Source organism: Canis aureus, chromosome 14 (assembly GCF_053574225.1).
Source record: "Canis aureus isolate CA01 chromosome 14, VMU_Caureus_v.1.0, whole genome shotgun sequence".
NCBI classification, from domain to species: domain Eukaryota; kingdom Metazoa; phylum Chordata; class Mammalia; order Carnivora; family Canidae; genus Canis; species Canis aureus.
In genome coordinates this window covers 38,104,249-38,126,123 of record NC_135624.1, presented here as the reverse complement: position 1 = coordinate 38,126,123, position 21,875 = coordinate 38,104,249, and the positions used below count along the sequence as shown (strand labels likewise).

Sequence of the window (21,875 nt, the reverse complement as noted above, 5' to 3'; positions counted from 1 at the left end):
GGTCTGTGTATTACCCAAATTTGCTTTTCAGGGGCACACTGGTAATTGCCTGCAGGGGAGCACCTCTGGGCACAGTGTGTGTTAGCCAGCTTTACGGTTTGCTCATCTTAGATCCAGGGCAGTGTGCAGGTGTTTTTTGAATGCTTGCAAATGGCTAGGGTTGCAACTATTAGTAATGAGCTGCTTAGGCTTGAGTTTATAACTTTAAATGATTTGGAAGCTGAGTTAGAAATTCAGAAACTTTTGTAGGTGTCTGGGTGGCTCAGTCAACTGAGTGTCTGTCTCTTGATTTTAGCCTTGGTCATAATCTCAGGCTTGTGAGATCCAGCCCCATGTCAGGCTCCGTACTCAGCAGGGAGTCTGTTTGGGATTTCTCTCTCTCTCTCTCTCTGCCCCTCCTCCTGCTTGAGTGTTCTTTCTCTCTCTCTCTCTCTCAAGTAAATGAATAAATCTTAAAAAAAAAAAAAAATTCCAAGGGAGCCTGGGTGGCTCCGTCCACTGAATGTCTGCCTTCAGCTCAGGTCATGATCCTGGGGTCCTGGGATTGAGCCCAGTGTCAGGCTCCCTGCCTAGTGGGGAGTCTGCTTCTCCCTCTCTCCCTACCCAACTCGTGCTCTCTCTCTCTCTCTCTAATAAATAAAATCTTAAAAAAATAAAAATAAAAAATAATCGACTTTTGGGAGTTTATTCATTGAATATTTACTGAAGTGATTATTAAATTATTGCACCAGGCACTGGATGCCCAGGTGCCCCTGTCCTGGAGAGCTCACAGCTAAGTTGAAATGGAGAAGAAATTGTAAGTGATTCTGATCCTGTATGAATAAAATGTAGTGGAGGGGTGCATGCAAAGGCAAGGGAGTTGGAGCAGGTGTACAAGATACAGTCCTTGGCTTTGAGGACTTTGGTTTGTAAGCACTGTTTGCGTTCATTGTGGGAAATGGATGAAAGTTGTGTGTAGCCGTGACGGTTCAAGGAGGGGATGTGGGGTGTTGTGAGTGGCTGCTGAGTGCCGTAGGGACGTGTGTGCATAGGGACAGGATTGCACTACGTATTGGAGATTCTTTACACCTGAGAAAGCAGTGATTTTATGAACTCTATAAGGGAGTCTTTGTACGTCAATATAGGCTAGCCTGTGGTGTGGAAGGAATACTAACCCAGAAATATGAGAAAGATTAACACTTAAAACAAGGGTTTATGTCTCACTCACATGAAGTTTGATGCAAGTCAGGCAGTTTTCCAGAGCAGTGATCTAGAGGCTGTGTCCGTCTCTGCCCCACCTTACCAATATCTGGCCTCCAGGATCGTTTGTGGTGGAGGGGAGAGGGCTGGAGGCTGGTGCTGCTTCAGAGTGCTTTGTCTCGTGCCAGGGTAACATCCTGTTGTGTGTATGAATCTTAAAGATTCTGAGCATTGCTCACCATCGGGGAGATGCACAAGGAAACCACAGTGAGCTACCTGCTTGCACCTGTTACAGTGGCTGTCATCAGGGAGATGAAAGGAGGTGGGGAAGGGGACCTGGTGCACTGCTGGTGGGAGTGCAGATCAGTCCGGCCACCATGGAGTTTCCTCAGGACATTAACAGTAGACCTACCCTATGACCCACTAATCCTAACTCTTGAGTATGTATCCAAAGGGAATGAAAACAGGGTCTTGAGGAGATGTCTACACCCCCATGTTTATCACAGCATCATGCAAGATGGCCAAGACGTGGAAAGAACCCAAATGCCCATCATCAGATGAATGGATAAACATGCATAGAAAAGGGGCACCTGGCTGTTGGTGGAGCATGTGACTCTTGATCTCAGGGTTGTGAGTTCAAGCCCCACCTTGGGTGTAGCAGTTACTTAAAAAAAAAAAAAAAAAAAAAGAAAAGAAAAGGAAAAAAAAATCTTTTAAAAAAGTGAAAAAAAGCATCCTAAAGGGGCTGATAGGAAAATAAAATGAAGAACAAACAAAGGGCTCAGTCCCAGCGGGACATGCATGACTCCCTCCCAACCCACTGGCCTTACCTTCCCGTGAGGAGGCTATACACACAGAGGGCAAGAGTGCTGGCAGGGTCACCACTGGGCTACTTGGTGTCCCCACCTCGGGACATTCCAGATCCTAACCCTATTTGCCTAGGTGATCATGGGAGGGGGTCACAGATGCTGTGGTTTAAGAGTGTACTGTCTCCTGCTGTCACCAGCTTCCAGCCATGCAATTTGGACAATTTATTGTCCCTCTGTGTCAGTTTCCTGATTGATGATGTGAGGCGATAGTAACAGAAGCCAAGCTAGGAAGGAGGTTGGGATGTTTCATTGAAATGATACATGTGAGGTAGTGAGCAGGGGCCTGGGCGTGCTCAGGTTGTACAGATTGGTAGATCCCAAATAAAGGGGAGCTGGCCAATCTGAGCATGAGTGGTGATGGGTGCACCCCTACAGCTAGGAGAGCAGTTTAAGGGACAGGCTGTGCTGGTGGGGAGTCAGCCTTTCTCTTCAGTGAAGCAGACGGTGCTGTTAAACTCTGTACGGGGACCTGTCAGCCCTTACAGTCAGGTGCTGCCGTCCTGTGCCTGAGGGCGAGCCCACCCTGAGGGATGCAGGCAGTGACAGAAGAGAACCTGCCTTGCTGAGTGGTAGGTACTGAAGCCTCGACTTGAACCCTCATGATAGTTTGTGAGGGAGGACCCTGTGTGCATTCTGGAGATGAGGAACCTGAGCGTAGGAAAAGGCAGGGCGCGCTCGTCCACAGTGCAGGCCAGATCTCGGCCCCCTCCTTGTGGCCGCCGCAGCTGGTGGGGGGGAGCAGCTGCTGCCCGGGGTGGGCCTGAGTGACCACGTGCAGTGATTTGCTGCTTTGTCCTGCTGAACGGGAGTGCTTTTCCCTTTGCTGTGGGATTTACTGTTTTTCTGACACATGGTATTTCGTAGTATTTATGCTGAAACCACGCTAACAAGGCAGTTGAAGTATTTTTGTTCCATTTGAAACAATAGGCGAGTGAAGCTGTTGAACCTTCCTGCCAGCCTCCGGCCACAGAAGATGAAAAGCTTGCTGGGTCAGAACGTGTCGACCAAGAGCCCCTTCATCTACTCACCAATTATTGCACACAACCGTGGAGAAGAGCGCAACAAGAAAATAGGTAGGCCCGTTCATCCTGGCTTCGCCTGGCCACCAGTGGCTGGTCTAGGTTCCCCTTTGTTCACGCGTGTGAACAAAGGCTCCATCTCATTTTATCCAGTTTGCTGCCATTGTCACAACTTTGACCCTATATCTGATTTTTCTTTAAATCGATTTCATCGAAGGTGAGTTCTGCGGAAGTTCTAGAAACCAGAAGACCTCTGTTACCTAGACTGAAGCAGACAAGAAGACAGTGGTCATTGGAGCCCAGCATGGCTTCGGGATCATCCGGGATGAGACTTGACTGGGGCATAGGGACAGTGCATTGTGTTCTCTGTTGTGCACTGGCAGCCCTGGCTTTGTGTGCATGTGAGCTGGAGATCCGGTGGTTCAGCAGGGCCACGTGCAGCTATGTTTTGGGGTTGAGCAGGAGCCAGCACTCATTCTTGAGAATCTGTAACATACTTTTCTGTGTGCCGAGCTCCCCGCTGGGTCCCAGCCCTGCCTGCTGCCTTCCTCCCTCTCAGTAGACCCAGGGCTTGTGTGCTACCCTCTCTGTCCCTCCTGAGGCCTGGCCCAGAAGCAGGCCTCGTTCTTTGCCAGCTCCTCCTTCCTTGGGTCCCTGACATTTTGAGATAATGCGCTGATCATTGCCAGACACGAGCCTATGTGTCGTAGCATTGAAGTGAAAGGGAAAGGCCTGTCCCTGGTGGGTACTTGCCGATTCTCTCTTAGGAGTTTCAATACGAGATCCGAGGAGCTTTTGTCTCTGCTTTTGAAATGCAGTGCTTTCTCCTCCTTCTGTTTTATTTTTGCTTGTAATCTCTGCAGCCTGAATGCAGCAGAAAGGCGGCCTGACTTCACAAGGCCTTTCTTCCCAGGGTATAGGTGTCCTTCCACACTTGCAGTACCACCCACCCCACAACTTGGACCGTGGCCCTCCGTGACCTGGCCTGCCGTGCAGCACTCTGCCTGCCTCTCTGTTCTCCTCCTGCCTCTCTTACCGACCCCTGCTCCCCAGACCCAGGTGCCTGGCTCCTTGCTGGTCTTTGAACATAGCAGTGTTGGTGCAGTCCCAGGGCTTGGTGCTGCCTCTGCTGTCTGCCCGGGCTCACTCCCCACATCTCCAGAGGGGTCTTCTCTGATCCCTGCACTCACAGGGCTGTCCCTTCCAGGACTCTGTGCCTTTGAGACCGAGTTCTCTTCCATGTTCATCCATTTCTCTTTCCCTTCCCTCTGTTTACTCACTGCTGTACCAACAGCTGCTAGAATAGTGTTGTACAGAAGGAATGGGGTAGATATTATGACCCCCATTTTACAGAAAGGGATACTGAGATTCAGGGAATTCAAACAAAATTTTTAATTACTATTTTTAGATTATTTATTTATTTATTGAAATAGAGAACAAGCAAGTGAGTGCACATGCAAGCACAAGCAGAAGGAATAGCAGTCAGAGGGAGAGGGAGAAGCATACTCCCCAAGAAGCAGGGAGCCTCACTCAGGACTTGATCCCAGGATTCTGGGATCATGACTTGAGCCGAAGGCAGATGCTTAACTGACTGAACCACCCAGGTACCCTGAGATTCAGGGAGTTCAAATGACTTGCTGAAGAACTCAGAGCATGCCTTGGCTCATGATGAATTTCGTGCTTGCTGACTGGCATCATGGGGTTCAAGGTCAGAGGGACAGTGTGAGCCTTATGCACATCACGTGGTCTCAGTGAAAAGTTCTTACATTAACACCAGCACTGGAATTCCTTAGCATCTGGAAGGATCTCATAATAAGCCTTATTCACAATTAGTAAGTTACCTGAATACCTTAAAAATACAGTGTTTCCTAAGAGAGGAGTTTGTTCCAAAGACAGAGGGCATAACGGGTAGGAGTACTACGCAGACTCTGTGCTCTCCTGGAATGGCAAACATTTCTTTATTCGAGGATGTCATAGTTCAGCTCATTTAGTTTCCCTAGTGTTTTTGGAGGAAGTATGGTTTTCTCCAGTGCACAGAGTGAAACATAACACGTGGTTCCTGCCCTCCACAGGTTTTCCGGGTCAGTGTAGGCTGGCAGGCAGGGCAGAAACAGGAGAAGTGGCATGTGAGATGAGATGCAGGGCAGGTTTCCTAACAGTGTAGAACTGTCACTAGCAGGGCCTGCTGGCTTACCTGCTGAGCTTGGACGAACAGTAAGCACTGGACCAGCTGGGAGCGGGGGCGCCTCCAACCTGGGAAGGCACCCTGGGGGCTCGCTTGATGGTGATATTGTCTCTTGAGCACGATGTGGCTTGTGGGGGCTCTGGTTCTTCATTATGTAAAACAAGAAAATAAAGGAAGAAATATGGAATAATGTCCTTGAAAAATACCACCAGATTGTAAATTCTGAGATGTTTCTGAAATTAGGAGCCCCGAGTATGTAGCATACTACACTATAGTCTGTGTGTGTGTGCGTGCACATGCGCATGTGCATGTCTCCATTGGTTCAGCCATCAGTAAACCCCCATTGAGTTTCTCCCGTGTCCCGGGCAAGTGGCAGCCCTGGCCCTGTGGTTCTAATGGTGACAAGGCAGTCATGGTCACTGCCCTCATGAAGTGTTGGTAGAGTTGGAGGGAAGTATTAAGTAGTAATTTCAAGCAGTAGTAAGTATAAGGAAGTGGACCAATACATAAAATAATGACTAGTTTTAATTAGTGCCATTAAATAAAGATTGGCTGAAGTGGAGAAAAATATCCTCTTACGTGGTATGGAATCCTCGCCTTTCCTTGGCTTTAAATATATCTTACGTATTTAAAATGAGATTTTGAGTTTTCTCTGACAGTGTTGGAATGGTTTCCTTTTGCGTCTGGGAAATGATTTTGCTCGTTTGCTCTTGCATCCGTCACGTAGGCACGGATTCCTACTGCTGTGTGTCAGGCGTTGTAAGGGGTACGAAAGCCAGTCCACACAGATGTTGACCAGCAGCCGGTACTGCTGCTCGGTCCCCTGCCCACTGTTCTCACTGTGCTGCTTGGGCTAAAAGCCTGAAAATGACATTTCCCCTGACTCCCTGCCAGCCAGATGCTATGGGGTGAAGGTTCAGGAAGGCAGGGACCCCCGGTGGTGGCCGCGGTGCCAGGCACTATGGCTCCTCCTGCGTTGGTGATGGCAGCCGTCGAAGCCTCGGCTGGGGGGGCCGTGGCAGCAGCTCCACGTCCGTGGTCCACCAGTGGCCAGCATCTGATAAGGGGCCAGTTAACGGCCAGTGAGTGTTCATTAACGTGAATGAGCGACCAGCTGGCCGCAAGTGTCTCCTGGTTGTTAGGGGAGGAGGCCCGACTAAGTAGGCGTTTGTGGTGAAAGTTTGTCTTTCACATTCTGGTTTCAGTCTGTTGATTTTGAGATGGCTCGACCTCACCACCCCCAGCCTGGGCCTGTGTGGGTGCAGCTCTAACCGCCCCCCCTGCCAATCCCACTAAAGCCAGTCCTGCCTCTTTATGTATTTATTTTTTCCTCTCCAAGTTTCAATTGTTGAGGCTTCACTTATGAAAGTAACACCCTGCATGTGCTGCAGAGGGCTTAAACAAACCTTACCCAGGGATTTGCATAACTACACAACGCTGCAGGCATTATATCCTCATTTGACAAATGAGAAAATTAAGACTGAGCGTATGTAAATGACCTGCCCTAGGTAGGACAGCTAGTGATTGCACAGCTCAGTCTCCAGCCGTGGTTTACAAGTCAAAGCTCAGGGATTTCTTTCTTTATAATATGGCTCCTCATCCCCATGAGAAGCACCTGCTCATCCGGGCTGAGGTAAAATTCAGTGGATGATGCAAGATTTTTTCCTAAAATATAATAGAAGCCTCGGCCAAAATGCATGTTATTTGTTGAATACCCACGGGTAGGAAAATGTAATTTATATTCTGTGGCTTCTAATATGTTTTCTGCAGCATTCTCATCAGTGAAGACCTGCCTAGAGGTTTGAAGAATCACACATCTTTAACCTAGAATTCCAATATCTATAAATGAATCTTTGTGTATAATTGGAGGAGTTATCATCACAGCAGGGGACATAGAGTGTTTGAGAAGGAGAAGCCCCTGGGGGCAGTTTTTGAGACCGTCTGCACTCTAATTTGGAATAATTTACCCATCTTCTGTCTCCCTGTTGCTAGTGTTGCCACTGCCGCCGTTCAGTCTGTGCAGAGGTGATTGTGGCTCACATCCTGAGCTTGAGTACGGGGGTGGGGGGGGGTGAAGGGTTTTCTGTGATTTGTGCTAGGACTTTGTGGCATGGCCAGGCTCAGTGCCACCCCGGAGGCCGTGTGGTGGCCTGCACAGGCCCTGGCTGTCAAATGGCCGTGGGCCATAGCTTGGCCCTGAAGCCTCCCGCTCGTCATCTCGGACAAGATTGTGCTTCCTCATGTACAGTGAGAGAAGAGATGCCAGTGCACGGGGTTCTTCTGAGGGTCGGGAGAGGTAATGGTCCTAAAGGAGCTGGCAGCTGTGGAGAGAAGGTTCTGGATAGCAGTTGCGTGCACTGTCCTAGGTGCTGGGGCTGCAGCGAGAAATCAGGGGCGCTTCCCGCCAGCCAGGTCCCTCCAGGTTGGACAAAGAGTGTGGTGTGGCTCAGAGTGGGGAGGGCCTGATGCTGGGCAGGTGTTGAATAGCCACCCACTGCTGTAGCCTCTATGGTTTCTAGGATAGAATCTCAAGGAAGGGCGTCCACCATGGGATCTGACTGCTGAGGCTTGGAGTGGAGATGGTCTTCTTTCAGACAGAAGTAACCATGTCATCAGTGATGCAATCAGTGATTTATCTTAGACTTATTTTTTTAAAAGATATTATTTATTTATTCATGAGAGACAGAGAGAGGCAGAGACACAGGCAGAGGGAGAAGCAGGCGCCCCACAGGGAGCCTGATGTGGGACTCGATCCCAGGACCCCGGGATCATGCCCTGAGCCAGAGGCAGACACTCAACTACTGAGCCACCCAGGCGTCCCTGGTAGAGTAGGACCATGCAAGTATAAATGGTTCCTTTCAGAACCCCAGGAAAATGACATTTTAAATGATGATTTTTTTTTTTTTTTTACCATGACAGAGAAAACAAATGGTTCCTTAGCTGCCAGGCAGAGCAACCTGTTAAAATAGGTGATGTTTTCTTCCTTCCTTCCTTCCTTCCTTCCTTCCTTCCTTCCTTCCTTCCTTCCTTCCTTCCTTCCTTCTTTCTTTCTTTCTTTCTTTCTTTCTTTCTTTCTTTCTTTCTTTCTTTCTTTTTCTTTCCTTCCTTCCTTCCTTCCTTCCTTCCTTCCTTCTTTTTCTTTTTTCTTTTCTTTTCTTTTCTTTTCTTTTCTTTTCTTTTCTTTTCTTTTCTTTTCTTTTCTTTTCTTTTCTTTTCTTTTCTTTTCTTTCTTTTTTCTTTTCTTTCTTTTCTTTTTCTTTCCTTTTCAAAAAGATTTGATTTATTTATTTGAGAGAGAGAGAGCATACACAAGCGGGGAGGCCGGCAAGCAGAGGGAGAGGCAGACTCCCTGTTGAGCAAGGAGCCTGATGTGGGACTGATTCCAGGACCCTGAGCCGAAGGCAGGTGCTGAACTGGCTGAGCCACCCAGGCGCCCAACATGTGATGTTTTCTTTGTTGGTGTGAGGGCCTGGGTGCTACTGCTGGAGCCAGCATGGGCTCAGAGAGGCTATGAAGAGCCAGGTGGAGGCACAGTGTGCTCTAGAGAGTGGCTTCTATGAGCCTGCCCTCGGGAGTTCTCCTGCCTGAGGGCCCGGGAGGCCCGGTAAGGAGGGGTAGAAGGGATGAGGCGGGAGGTCTGGGGCCCTGGAGCCAGCAGTAACAGAGCAGCACAGGGCGGAGAGCTCAGGCCTTGGAGCCTGGCAGCCTTGCGTCTGGCTCTCAGTCACCACGTTAATGAAGGCAGTTCAGCCTGCAGGGCCTGCTCCTTGTTTGTGAAGGAGGATGTCCTTGCTCTGCTGTCCACTTCCCTGCATTGACATCAGGCTTAAATGAGTATGTGGTTGTGCAAGCAATTTTACAATTAACTGACCTGCTGGGCTGTTTCTTTACTTTATGCAGTTTGAGGGTGCCAGCTGTGGACCACGTGTCACAGGTGTGGCGTAGCCGGCCTCTGTACAGGGTTTGGTGCTAAGTGTTTGCAGTGGTGTCTTTATGAAAGCTGAAGAATTCTAGCCAGTTCCACTGATTACTACTTTCTTTTTTTTTTTTTTTTAAAGATTTTATTTATTTATTCATGAGTGACACACAGAGAGGCAGAGACATAGGCAGAGGGATAACCAGGCTCCCTGCAGGGTGCCCGATGCGGGACTAGATCCCAGGACCCTGGGATCATACCCTGAGCCCAAGGCAGATGCTCAACCACTGAGCTACCCAGGCGCCCTGATTACTACTCTGTATCGACTCCGGAAAACCCTTTTAACACCAGTGTCTGTTCTAGATATGTCTTTGAGTTTACAGTCCTGAGCTTAAGTCCCCGTGGCCCTACTTACTAGCTGTGTGATTCCCAGGCACATTTAAAGAAAATCTAATTAATTATTTAATTAATTAATTTGAGAGAGAAAGAGAGAGAGAGAGAGAGAGAGAGAATGAGCAGGAGGGAGAAGCAGCAGTGGACTCCCCACTGAGCAGGGAGCCCGATGTGGGGCCTCTATCCAGGACCCTGGGGTCATGACCTGAGCCGAAGGCAGATAGATGGTCAACTGAATGAGCCGCCAAGGCGCCCTTCCCAGGCACATTTATTTAACTTGTCTGGACCTCGAGTGTCCACCCTGTAGCAATGCGGATGATAATACTGGTCTCATAGATGGTGATGAAGAGTAATGAGATAAACTGCTTGATGGTGCCTCATGCTGGATACATGCCTAACACATGTTAATTATTTTTGAAGTTCCTGTGGTTTGCCTAATGGGGTGTCTTAAAGGAAGTAGAGGGCAGTGGAAGGTGGAGGTGGGCACTGCTTTAGTTTTCTGTTGCTTTTAACAAGTTACTGCAAGCTTACTGGCTTAAAACAACACTGGTTTATTTTCTCACTGTCTCTGTGGGTCAGGAGTCTGGCACATGTTAGCTTGGCTCGCTGCTCAGGGCCTCACAGGTGTCAGCGGGGACCGTGTCCTCATCTGGAGGGTTGACTAGGGTAGGATCTGGGTCAGGTTCCCCTAGGTTGTTCTTTGTTCACTTCCTGTGGTTGTACACCCGAGACCCCTGCTCTCTTGCTGCCTGTCAGCCAGGACCGTCCCAGCCCACTGAGGCCCTCTCTGATCCTTGCCACTATGGCCTCCTCCATATACCCACTCATGCTTTGAATCTCTTCACTCAGGAAGCGTGTGGTCCCTCTGAAGGGCTCACTTGGTTAGATCAGCCACTCCCAGGACAGTCTCCCACTGATGAACTGGAAGCCAAGTGATTTGGGACGTTTATGCAAAATCCCTTCACATAATCTAATCTCCATATTCACACTCGGGGAGAGGGTTACACTGGGCGTGTACACCGGGGCTGGGGGTCTTGAAGGTCATCTCAGAATTCTACCTTCCATAGCTGCAGGTGACTGCAGCTGACCTGGGAGTGACCCAGGAGAGGAAGCCACCATCTTCTCTCATGTTCTTGGGGAGGGGACAGGGGAGTCACTCTGTATGCCACTTAAAATTGACTGCAGACCATCTTCCTAAGTAGCAGCCTCTGGATCAGTGAAGGCTGTGTGACTCACGGGTCCACACCAGGAGCAGTGCTGTCGAGGTTGATTTCAGTTTTGCAAGGTTGCATTTGGCACACTAGCACACTGGCATGAATTCAGCCGGCTAAAGATGGCAAGAGCATCCAAGGGGCAGTGATGACTTGCTTTGTTTTAGAGGAGGCTACAGTTACACCAGCTTTGAATTTTCATCTAAAGATGACCAAAATGCCCACTGTTTCATTGGAAAAATAAATTGCCAGAGGTGTAACCTGAAACTGTGTGAAATATGCAGAAACACCAACTAACACAGAGATTCTTTTCTAGATTTCCAGTGGGTTCAAGGAGACGTGTGTGAAGTGCAGCTGATGGTATACAACCCAATGCCATTTGAACTCCGAGTTGAAAACATGGTATGTATCACCCCGAAACTAAGCTTTTTATTTAACATTTGAGGTGCATATCCTGTGATATCTGTCTGTTTTTATATTTGTTTTGCCAAAGAGTATAAGGGTTTTGTGAAGGAAGATCACGTCCTGTCACTCCTGTGTCTTTACTGCTTGGTGCTCAGTGTTCGAACCAGGGAACAGACGCTTCTGATCTGAACACACAGCAAGTTTACCTGGTGGGATGTGAGATTTGAAATAATCATGTTGAAATTTACATGAGATTAGTACAGGTTACAGGTATATGTTATGTTGGCTGCTCAGTATCAGCCTTACTTTATTGCTACATGATGATACGATGATCAAGGCCTGAGGGAAGTGCAAGCTCTGTAGAGTAGGGGAATAAATTATTGCACCACCAGTGTGAGGTTCCTCTTGGGCGTGAAATCTAGTGTTCTGTTTTTGTCTTTTGTGTAAGGCATTAAAGGCTCGCTTTTTAGTGGGGCCCACTGGGGCTGCTCACCTAATTCCATAGTCCGTGGCAGGAGATGTGTACTGGCTCTCCACACGAATTCTAACGTTTCCGGACCTGAACCACTCACCTGCCTTGAGGGTCCCATTTCTCAAGTCTTCTCTGTCCTTATTATTATGTAGTGTTTCTGGGTGCTGTGGGTTACTACCTAGCACCGTGTGTTGTTACGTGGCGCTGCTGAGTGCTATATGTTGTTACCTAATACCACGTATTAGTATATAGTATTGATTTGTGACTTTTTCAGAAACTTGCAAAGGATGATTTTGAGATAGTTCATGTTTTCCTTTAGAGTTTTGTGACTCATGTTCAAGGTAAGGGGTGGGCTTTTTGTGAAGGTATCTTGCTGAGTGCTCATGCCCTGTGTCAGGCCATGAGTAAAGCACTTGGAGGACCTGGTCCCTGCTGTGGTCAGTGCTGTGGGTACATTGGGTGCTCCAGGGCCCACAGAGAGAGTTGCAAAGGCTTCCCCAGGAGAGACAGGGCTCAACTGAGAATACAAGGATGAGTAGGAGTTCACCAGGCAGACTGGTGGTTCTTAAAGGTGATGATTAATTAGGCTCTCAGCATGAAGCATAGGTTCCCAAAATTCAGTAGAGCTCTGAGAAGCTCAGCTGAATGTCAAGTCTATAGTCACTCAGAGAGCAAGCCAGTGGGGAGGAGTGTTGTCCTCCTCCTGTTGTGCAAGAAACTGCCAGCTTTAGGGCTCGGCTCTCGGGTCAGGCCTTCTAATGACTTTCTGTCTCTTGGCCTGAACAGGGAATAATTGTTTAAAGGATTTTCCCCAAAATGCCTTGAGTATCGGATACTTGCTGCTCTTTCTAACACCTTTTTTCTCTTAAAAAAGTAGCTTTTAGGAGTGCCTGGGTGGCTCAGTTGGTTAAGACTCAACTCTTGATTTCGGCTCATGTCATGATCTCAGAGTTGTGAGATAGAACCCTGTGTTGGACTCCAACGTGCAGCCTGCTTAGAACTCTCCCTGTCCCCCTGCCTCCCCCTCTCCCAGTGCGTGTTGCTCGCTCTCTCTCTTTCAAAAAAGTAGCTTTCATTTTTATCTGGTTTATAAGTAGCCTGTGCTTTTAAATAAAAAGTTAGGAAGAATAAAGAATAAAAAAAAAATTGCCACTAGAAGGTAGCCCACAAATCATGGTCAGAATTTGAAAAATGAAATTATGAAATATTTCAAGCATGGGAAATGTTAACAGGGAATAATAAACACTCTGAGAATCCAACATCCACATTTAGCGACTGTTGACGGCTGGTCACATTTGCTTCGGCTATTTTAAGAAGAGATAACATGCCAGTACGTTTTGCCTGGAGACAGTCGCCATCTCCTTGCTTCTGTGCTTGCACTCTTGCCCACCACCCCATCCTCCATGTAGATCATTTCATGCTTTTGCTCGAAATGTGGGCTCAGGTATGCTCACTATTGCTAGAGCGCCTGCTTCTGGGTGCTTTCTGTAGACCGAGTGAGGAAAAGCGTGCATGTGTGTACACGTAGACACGTACTTACATATATATCCACACACGCACACACACCTGTGCCCGTACACACATGTGCTGCCACAGCTCTAGCCCACTTCTGCAGGGTCCTCTGTTGCCTTCGCCTCGTTGACACCTGTGTCCTTTCCGCCAGTGTGAGAACTGAGGTCCCAGCACATGATGCTGGCTTGCTTACTCAGTCGAGGGCCTCTCCTTAGTGCGTGTCCCTGCTCTGACATGGTGGCAGGCTGCTGGGGGCGGGGGAGGAGGCGCTCTTACATCATCAGCTTTGTTCCCAGGCAGTAGACGTTTTTGATCTCTTAGTGAATGGTGTTTTTGTATTTTATTTTCTAATATTTTTTATTGTCAGATGATAGAAATACCTTTGCTTTTTTTAAAATTTTTATTTATTTATGATAGTCACACACAGAGAGAGAGAGAGAGAGATTGAGAGGCAGAGACACAGTCAGAGGGAGAAGCAGGCTCCATGCACCGGGAGCCCGACGTGGGACTCGATCCCGGGTCTCCAGGATTGCGCCCTGGGCCAAAGGCAGGCGCCAAACCGCTGCGCCACCCAAGGATCCCCCCTTTGCTTTCTTAATGCTGACTTTTTAACTTTGCTAAATGCTCTTGCCAGTTCAAGTTCCATTATAGATTCCAATAGGGCTTTTTATGTTTACAGTTTTGTTTTTTGTGAGTAACTGTCTACATGCGTTTCATTCCTTTTCTCTTGCCTATTGTATTGGGTAGGACTTCTGTTACTGTGTGAAGTGCTGAGCGCTTACACCCCTGCAGTGTTTACAGTCATGCGGCAGCTCCTAGAAGCCAGGGAACCTGTCTTGCTCCCTGTCAAGCATAGCCTGACACGTTGTGAAATGAATTAATAATTCATAGATGCATTGAGGGATGATAATTGATGATATATTTCCACTTCATTTTTTAAGATTATTATTTACCTATTTTATTTTTTCTTTACATTTACATTCCAATTTGGTAAAGCAGCAAAAAGCAAATGTGTAAAATACAGCAGGCAGGACTAACAGCAAGATGGAGTCATTGTTCAGACACCCTCAGGGCTCTCTGTTTCAAGGTTGGTTGTGGTAGGCACACCTCTGGTGTCTCCACAGCTCTCTGTGGCCCCTCAGAAAGGCCGTGCATCACCGTCCTCACCCTGGCAGTCCTGGAGCTTGCCTGTGAGCGGGTGCACTCTGCCCCAGGGACCAGCAAAGCAAAGGGAGGGGGGGGATTGTGGAGGGTGGGCTGTGCTTGCTCACACTGCTCTTGCTTGCTCTAGGGGCTCCTCACCAGTGGAGTGGAGTTCGAGTCTCTCCCTGCGGCGCTCTCTCTTCCTGCTGAATCTGGTCTTTACCCAGTGACGCTCGTTGGGGTCCCACAGACGACTGGAACCATTACTGTGAATGGTAAGGAGATGCGGTTTCTGATTTCCATTCGTGCAAGACTACTGACCCCCTGTCCTGCCCCCTGAGGCCTGTCACCGGTCACCCAGTGTTGGTCTTAAACGATTCAAGGATGATGGCGAGATTGCATTTCTTGGAGCCATGGCATGGAAGGGAATGGCTTTGAGTGCACGGGACTCACAGCGTTCCCTTTAGTGGAGGGGTTGTTCTGTGCCAGGCCTCCTCTCCTCCATTGTCACCATCCCCGACCTGCTGAACTCTTCTAGGGGCACTGCAGAGGTACCAGCAGGCTCCCTGCTGTAGTCGACCCTCTGACTCCCTGGCTTCCTCTCTCCCCCTGGTCACACCTCTTCAGAGGTCCATGTGTATGTGCAGAATCCGCTGGCCCCCTCTCTGTTGGGTGTCTGACCCTTTGTGTCCTTGGTTTGTCCTTATCGCTCCACTAAAACTGCTTTCTCCAAGTCCCTAGCTAACCCAGTTTGTTTGCCTTTGCTGCTTAGCCACCTTGGGCACTGCTGCGCACCTGCCCTTGTGGGCGCTGCCCTCTGGTTTCTGTGAGACACCCCCCTACTCCCCTGTGTGTGCAGCAGTCTGCAGATGCTGCCTCTATATGCGCCTCCCCTGGCCAGGCCAGGCTCAGTCCTTCCCCCTTCTTCCTCCCCATTCCCTCTTCTCTCCCTCCCCTCCCCCGCAGTGGGCTATCTCTAGGCAATCTCAGCCTCTCAGTGACTTTTCTGGCTTCAAGGCTCATCTATATGCTGCTGATTCCCAGGGCCACACTCCACCCAGACCCCTTCCTGAACCTGCAGAATCAGTGGCTAACCACCAGCCCCTTGGCTGCCTCGTGGGCACTACACTGCACCAAGAGGGCCTCCCCACCAGCTGCCCGTGTCCCGTGGGCCCAATCTCCATGAGGGCGTCACCATCCTGCCCAAAGCAGGGCTTCATAGGGCATGCTCACCTCCGGCTGTCTCTCATCAGCCCTATGCCTGCTCCTCCCATCTGCCTCCAAGGGCACTCAGAGCCTGCATAATGGGACCCTCTAAGGGTTTGTCACAAAAGCAACAGGGCTCCTCTTTCTGCATCGTCTTGGTGGCTGGTGAGTCCATTCTCCATATTGCTGACAAGTGGCCTTTTTGCAGCACACATCTGGCCATGTTATCTCTTAACTGGAGGTCTTGGTACCTGTCCACGCATGGCCCATCAAGCCTAGATCCCTTAGAGGCAGCTTTGGAGCTCTCCCGGTGTGATCTGGCCCTGCGACGTCTAGTGTCCCTCCTCTCCTCTTGAGTCACACGTCCCTCTCATAGGCTCCTTGCAGTTCTGGAAACCTGCCCAGCTTTCTGAGCTTTGCCTTTGCTTTTCCTTCTATTGGTGTGCTTCCAGACTTGGCTGGTTCCTGTGCTTCTCTTAGCTCAGACTTCCTTTCCTCTTGGAGACTGTCCTCAGCTTCTCTGGGTTGGGTCAGGTATCCTGCTTGGTGCTCCTGTGATGATCTGTGCGTGTGTCCCTCCAGGCCACTGGTTGTGGTTGCTCACCAGCCTTGTCTGTCTTGTCACTCCCTGGTGTGTGGTAGGTCTTCAGTAGATACTTGGTGGCTGAAAGAAGAGACAATTCTGGGAAAAGGGTGAAGTCTGGTGGGTGAGGTGGGCATCATGCTGGTTAGGACACATTGCAGCAGGCACTGAGAGGTACCAAGCACATGACTGGTGGGAACATGGGGAGAGGTGATCCAGAAGGGGAGAGTGGGTCGAGAAGGACTTTCTCCTACTAAGTGACCCTGACTTTTGAAGGCCACCTAGAAATTATCCAAATGAATGGAGTGTGGAGCAGGGGGGGTTCCAGGCACACAGAACAAGTGGTCCAGAGCTCTGTGGAGTGTTGGAGAACTGGGGGCAGCTCTGAGGAATTGATCCAAGGCAGAGGGATGGTGGCAAGGCTGGCAATGTGGACAGAGGGCAGATGCAGAGGGCTATGGGGTGCTGGCTTTTTCTCCCAGGGGCTGCATTTCATTAGAGGAGAGATACAGTCAGAGGGTAGTGCAGGGGGACTCCCAGGAACTGTGAAGAGTACAGGCTGCAGATGGGCAAGACCACGGGCAAGGAGGCCAATTAGAAAGCTGTTCGCATAATCCAGGGATGAAATGACCAAGGTAGAGCCGCAGCTCCTGCAGGAGTGGAATAAAGGAGATAGGTGAGGAAGGAAATAATTAGTACTGACAGGCTGACCTAACCAATAACCCACACCTGGATGAAGAGTGGGAGCCTTAGTAACAGAGCTCTGAGATGGTACAGACCAGTCCTGCTCATTTTTGGCACACCTTCTCTACGAAGTGGAAAGGGCTGACCGTGTATTACCAGAAATATCAGTGGACATAACCGAGGGTTTGTCATCAGGTTTTGAATTTCTTTACATTCCTCCTCGGCGATAGGTAAGAAAAGGAAGATGACCGATTTTAATTAAGAAATGGAAAACAAAGATTGCTTAGGCAAAACCACATTATGTCAGGTTTTCTGGAAAGAAAAATAGGAGGGGGCATATTGCCAGATGTGGGCTTCAGTGGAGGAACATGTTTGCAAGTTAAATTAAGTCTTTTAAGAAACATATTTCAAAAGGAAGGAAGCGTGGGTGCTGTGAATTGGTGATTTTAGGTTGGGAGAGCAGTTTATCACTGGCAGAAGGTGAAGGAGCCACTGATGGGCCATCAGGACCTGTGTTGCCTCCCAGCTAACCACTTTCTTCTCCGATTCCTGTAACTATTTCATGTGTGTGCACATTAGCCCTCACCCTGAGCATGTAGCCATGGGTGTTGTTTCATTTTGTTATACAGTGAGTATTGTTTATAATAATTATCTCTTGAAATTTCAAAAGCCATTTTAAAGCTTTGCTTAAATAATTTCAAGTGCTCATAGAACCAATGAAGGATTTTTGATTTTTTTGTTGGCATAGAAAATTCGCTAATCTTAGATCACAGTGCATGTACACGTTCAGCGGATTTGCTGGATCACCAAGCAATTATAATAACAATAATTGGCTCTTGAACTTTTATCTCTCCCCAGAAGATTTTGAATGATTTTTCAGGTACTTATTCTGTCTCATTATGTCCTGCAAAGGAAAACTAGCTATCACTCTCCTAGAGACGGGCAGATTTGAAAAGCAAATTGTCAAAGCGCTGGGACCCTACTGTTAAGTTGTGTAGAGATTTATAGTTGATGAAGACTCACCTTTCACTCCTCCCCAGACAGCCCCATTAGGTAGAAATGTGGGGACTGTCACCCTCTGTATGCACACCCAGGCTTGGGGCTGAGCCATGGGTGGGACCCATGGGTGACAGCCGATGGCAGGTCTGGGGCAGGGGTGCTGTGCTGCTCCCTGCTGGCGGCTGCCTCCAGATGGCGGGGGCGGGGGGGGCGGGGGGACGGGCTGAGGGTTGGAGGCCTTTCCAGAGGCTGTGAAACTCTTCGTTTTGCATCCTAGGTTACCATACCACAGTCTTTGGAGTCTTCAGTGACTGCTTGCTGGATAATCTCCCAGGGGTGAAGACAAGTGGCTCCACCGTGGAAGTCATCCCTGCCTTGCCCAGACTGCAGATCAGCACTTCCCTGCCCAGGTAGGGTGCAGGCGGCTGTCTTCCCACCAGAAGGGCACCTCAGAGCAGTTTTTAGCATACATTTATAATGGCACCACGTTAATCCGTGATTCTTAGAACCCAAATCTGGGCGAAGTGTTTCTTCAGGATAACCAATAGGCAACGTGCTTTGCTGAAAGTGGAGTGGAACAGAGTTGAAGTGTTTCTCACCATGAACAGAACAAAATATGAGATTAGCCTTTGGAATCCTATTTTTTGTGAAAAACCGTTAACTCTTAGCTTTTGAAAAGTAGATTTTTTAAAAAAACAGCATTATAGGAAAGCATGAAGAAGAAAGGGAAATACATCTGAGGACTCCCAGAAATGATTATTAATGCTTTGTGTTTTTTCTTTCCAGTGTTAATTCACCTTCTTTTCTTAAATATGTATTTGCATATTGAGATTATATATATATATATATATATATATATATATATATATATATATATATATATATATATATAGTGTCCCAGGTTACTTTTTGCATAGTCATATAACATAAGCTAAGAAATTTCTATCTTAATTGCTTCAAAAAGTATATTGTAAAGATACTCAGTTTGGATGATAGAAATGTTTTAAGACAGGGTAGGTAGCAGTGATAGTTGCATTACCTCATAAATTTACCAAAAAATATTGAATCATATACTTAAAAAAAGTGAATTTCATGGTATGTAAACAGCACCTCAATTTAAAAAATGAATTTTGGTGGCTTTAGTAATGGAGTACATGATTTCAGATGACTTTTCCTTAAGTGAGTGTTGCTTCTAATTAATATAAATATCACTGCGACTGAGTTATTAAATTGGCTCCCACACATTTATTGATACATGATTTAGGCTTTGTCTGTAGGACTAGTGATTAATCAGAGATGCCCTCGACAGCAGGTCTTGCCTGTTGTAGGAGTTTATGTCCAGAGGGGAGATAGACTCACTATAGTGAAGCTTGCTAAGTGTTGCTGAAAACAGGAAGTGGAAGCGGGGAGGCCACTTTCCCATTCATGTTCAGGAAGGTTTCACAGATGTGTTGTTTAAATTGGTCCTTACAAGATTCACAAAAGTCGGTCAGATGATGAAGCAAGGAAAAATATGCCCAGACAAGGGGACGTGTCTGACTGTCATCTCGCTCAGGACTCCGCCCCTTTCCAGCTCCAACTCTGTCACGTGGGATGCTGTACGTGGTGAGGATGGTTGGCACCTATGTCGGCCAGGTCTTGTGGCTGCACTGCAGCTCTGCCTTCTTTTCCTACGGTCCCGGGGGGCTGATACCCTCTTTGAGACACAACGTAGTTAGTCTTGTTGTGTTTTAGTTTTTCTGCATAACTCCTCTGCAATTTCAGGTTGACTACAAACAGCTTTTGCTTAGGAAGGATTCCATCTTAAAATATTAGTCATTTATAGTGAGGATAGGAGTCACTCTTCCTTCCTTGACAGAGAAAGTTTATTTCTTGATGCATGAACAAGTTTAAAGGTATAAAATGTAAAGGAATGCATTCACCTTGATTCATTATGCTGTTATTTTCTGAAAATGTGGTTTGGATATAAAAGCTCAGAGCTGGGAACGGGAGGCCCCCAAGGAGGCGCATGGCTGGCTCGATAAGCCTGATTTGTTTAACCATCGTCTCTTCTCTTGGATGCCAGAGGTGTGAGACCAGCACTGTCTGGAACATTCTTTTCTGTCTTTTGGACCAGTGTGGGGATATGGAGCTTTCTTGTGGCACATAGAACAGAACTTGGGTCTGACCTCAGTCCTTTGTTCTGTGGCCAGAAGCAGACCTAGAAAGAGCTGGCAGGCAGGGAGGCTGTTGGGTCTTTGCTGGGTGGGGTTGCCCAGAGTCTTTGTCCATTTTTGGTTCAGTTAAGTATATGGTGTAGACTCATGGTGCTTTCTTTGGGGATCCTTCAGGTTCAAGGAGGAAGAGAATTGGGAGCCAGGTGGACCCTTCCACCCCATGTTGACCCTTCCTCCAGTGACAACCCCCTTTTTCTTGTGGCTGAACATCTCCAGAACATGGTATATGCTTTTGAACCCAAGGACTGTGGTACTGGAGCCTCAGGGAAGAGGCAGCACGCTTTGGGTCTGCACACTGGGCTGCACTCCCATGTGGCATGGGCCCTACCTGACTACACAGATGCCATAAGACCCTAGGGCACCACCCAGCTGCCCTGTGTCCCATTAGGCACTTGCAGATGTTGCTTGTCACTTTTACCTGTGACATGGAGTCTGTTGTGCATACTTCCCATTGTTCTTCTCCTCCAGTTCCCAGGGTATCAGTCGGGATGGTTCATTTAAGTTTTCTTCTTAAATCTCTGGGTTTCACAAGTCAGTTCTGAGCATGAGATTTACAATTCTTTTTAGAGATTAATAGTTCAGGGATCATTTGAATTAACTCATTGCTTCATTTTAGGCCCCACCATAATCCAGTAGTTAGGATTTTTATACACTTCACACACACACGAGGCTAAAGCTGAGTGGGAGCACAGGACGTGTCTGCACACGGAAGGTTCTCTGCATGTGGCACTCACCTTGTGCTCCTGATACCTGGGATTCACGTTCCCTGGTCCCTATTTCTGGAATGTGTTAAGTCTGGTGTTGTGAATAGTTCTTGAAATGCCACCGTTTTCTCTGATTCTTTCTTTTAAAAATTTATTATAACTATCACTGCTATTTTAGATCTGCACACTCACTGCAACCTTCTTCTGGAGATGAGACATCTACCAATGTGTCGGTCCAGCTTTACAACGGGGAGACTCAGCAGCTTGTTATTAAATTGGAGAACATTGGGATGGAACCATTGGAGAAACTGGAAGTCACCTCCAAAATTCTCACCACCAAAGGTGGGTTTGGCCCCAAAAATGTTTATCTTCTCTGTTTGCAGAAGAGACTCTTTAAATGGCTGGAGCTGGGATCCCTGGGTGGCGCAGCGGTTTGGCGCCTGCCTTTGGCCCAGGGCGCGATCCTGGAGACCCGGGATCGAATCCCACATCAGGCTCCCGGTGCATGGAGCCTGCTTCTCCCTCTGCCTATGTCTCTGTGCCCCTCTCTCTCTCTCTCTGTGACTATCATAAATAAATAAAATTAAAAAAAAAAAAATGGCTGGAGCTCAGAAAGTGTAAAAGCTTCTTTTAAATTGATAACATCATGAAACTGATGTGTGAAGGATGCACAAAGGAAGAGAAAGGAAGTGAAAGGAACAAAGAAAGCACCTTTGTCCTGGTGCTGTTGGAGGTTGCCAGATCCCCAGGAAGAAAACTCTGGGGAATGAGTGGAGAGAAGAAGTGTTAGTGGCTCAGATATCCATCCTACCCCGGGTTTGTCCGTGGCTTTAAACGTAGAGCCTGTGCACTCCTTATGTTTCCTGGTCCTAGGACACATGAGCTGGGAGGGTCATGAAACTTGTGTTCAAATTTGGGCTTCACCATTTACCAGCTATTTGTCCTTTACATGCCTCAGTTTCTCTCTGAGTAATAGGGAGGCAGTACTTACCACGTGAAGTGAAGCAGCGTGTGATGGAATGCCTAGAATGTTAGAGGTTACTGAGTGCTACTGATCCAGGGGAGGGTATTTAAATAGGAGGGAAAGGTATCAAGAGGGAGAAGTGGAAAGAAAGTCAGGTCATTTAATAAAGTGAGAGAACTTATACAGGCCAGTGAGGCCAGACAAAGAGGTAAGGA

General features: G+C 48.0%; 1 protein-coding gene across 7 annotated transcripts in view; it reads left to right on the top strand.

Annotated features, from left to right (window-relative positions):
* Positions 1-21,875, top strand: part of TRAPPC9 (trafficking protein particle complex subunit 9) — a 547,275-nt gene that overhangs the window by 108,406 nt on the left and 416,994 nt on the right. For all 7 annotated transcript variants that reach the window (XM_077847376.1, XM_077847380.1, XM_077847375.1 and 4 more), the window contains 5 exons: positions 2,976-3,121; positions 11,089-11,174; positions 14,453-14,579; positions 18,054-18,186; positions 20,875-21,038. In XM_077847376.1, the coding sequence (XP_077703502.1) occupies positions 2,976-3,121; positions 11,089-11,174; positions 14,453-14,579; positions 18,054-18,186; positions 20,875-21,038 (656 nt within the window). The remainder of the gene's footprint in view (positions 1-2,975; positions 3,122-11,088; positions 11,175-14,452; positions 14,580-18,053; positions 18,187-20,874; positions 21,039-21,875) is intronic.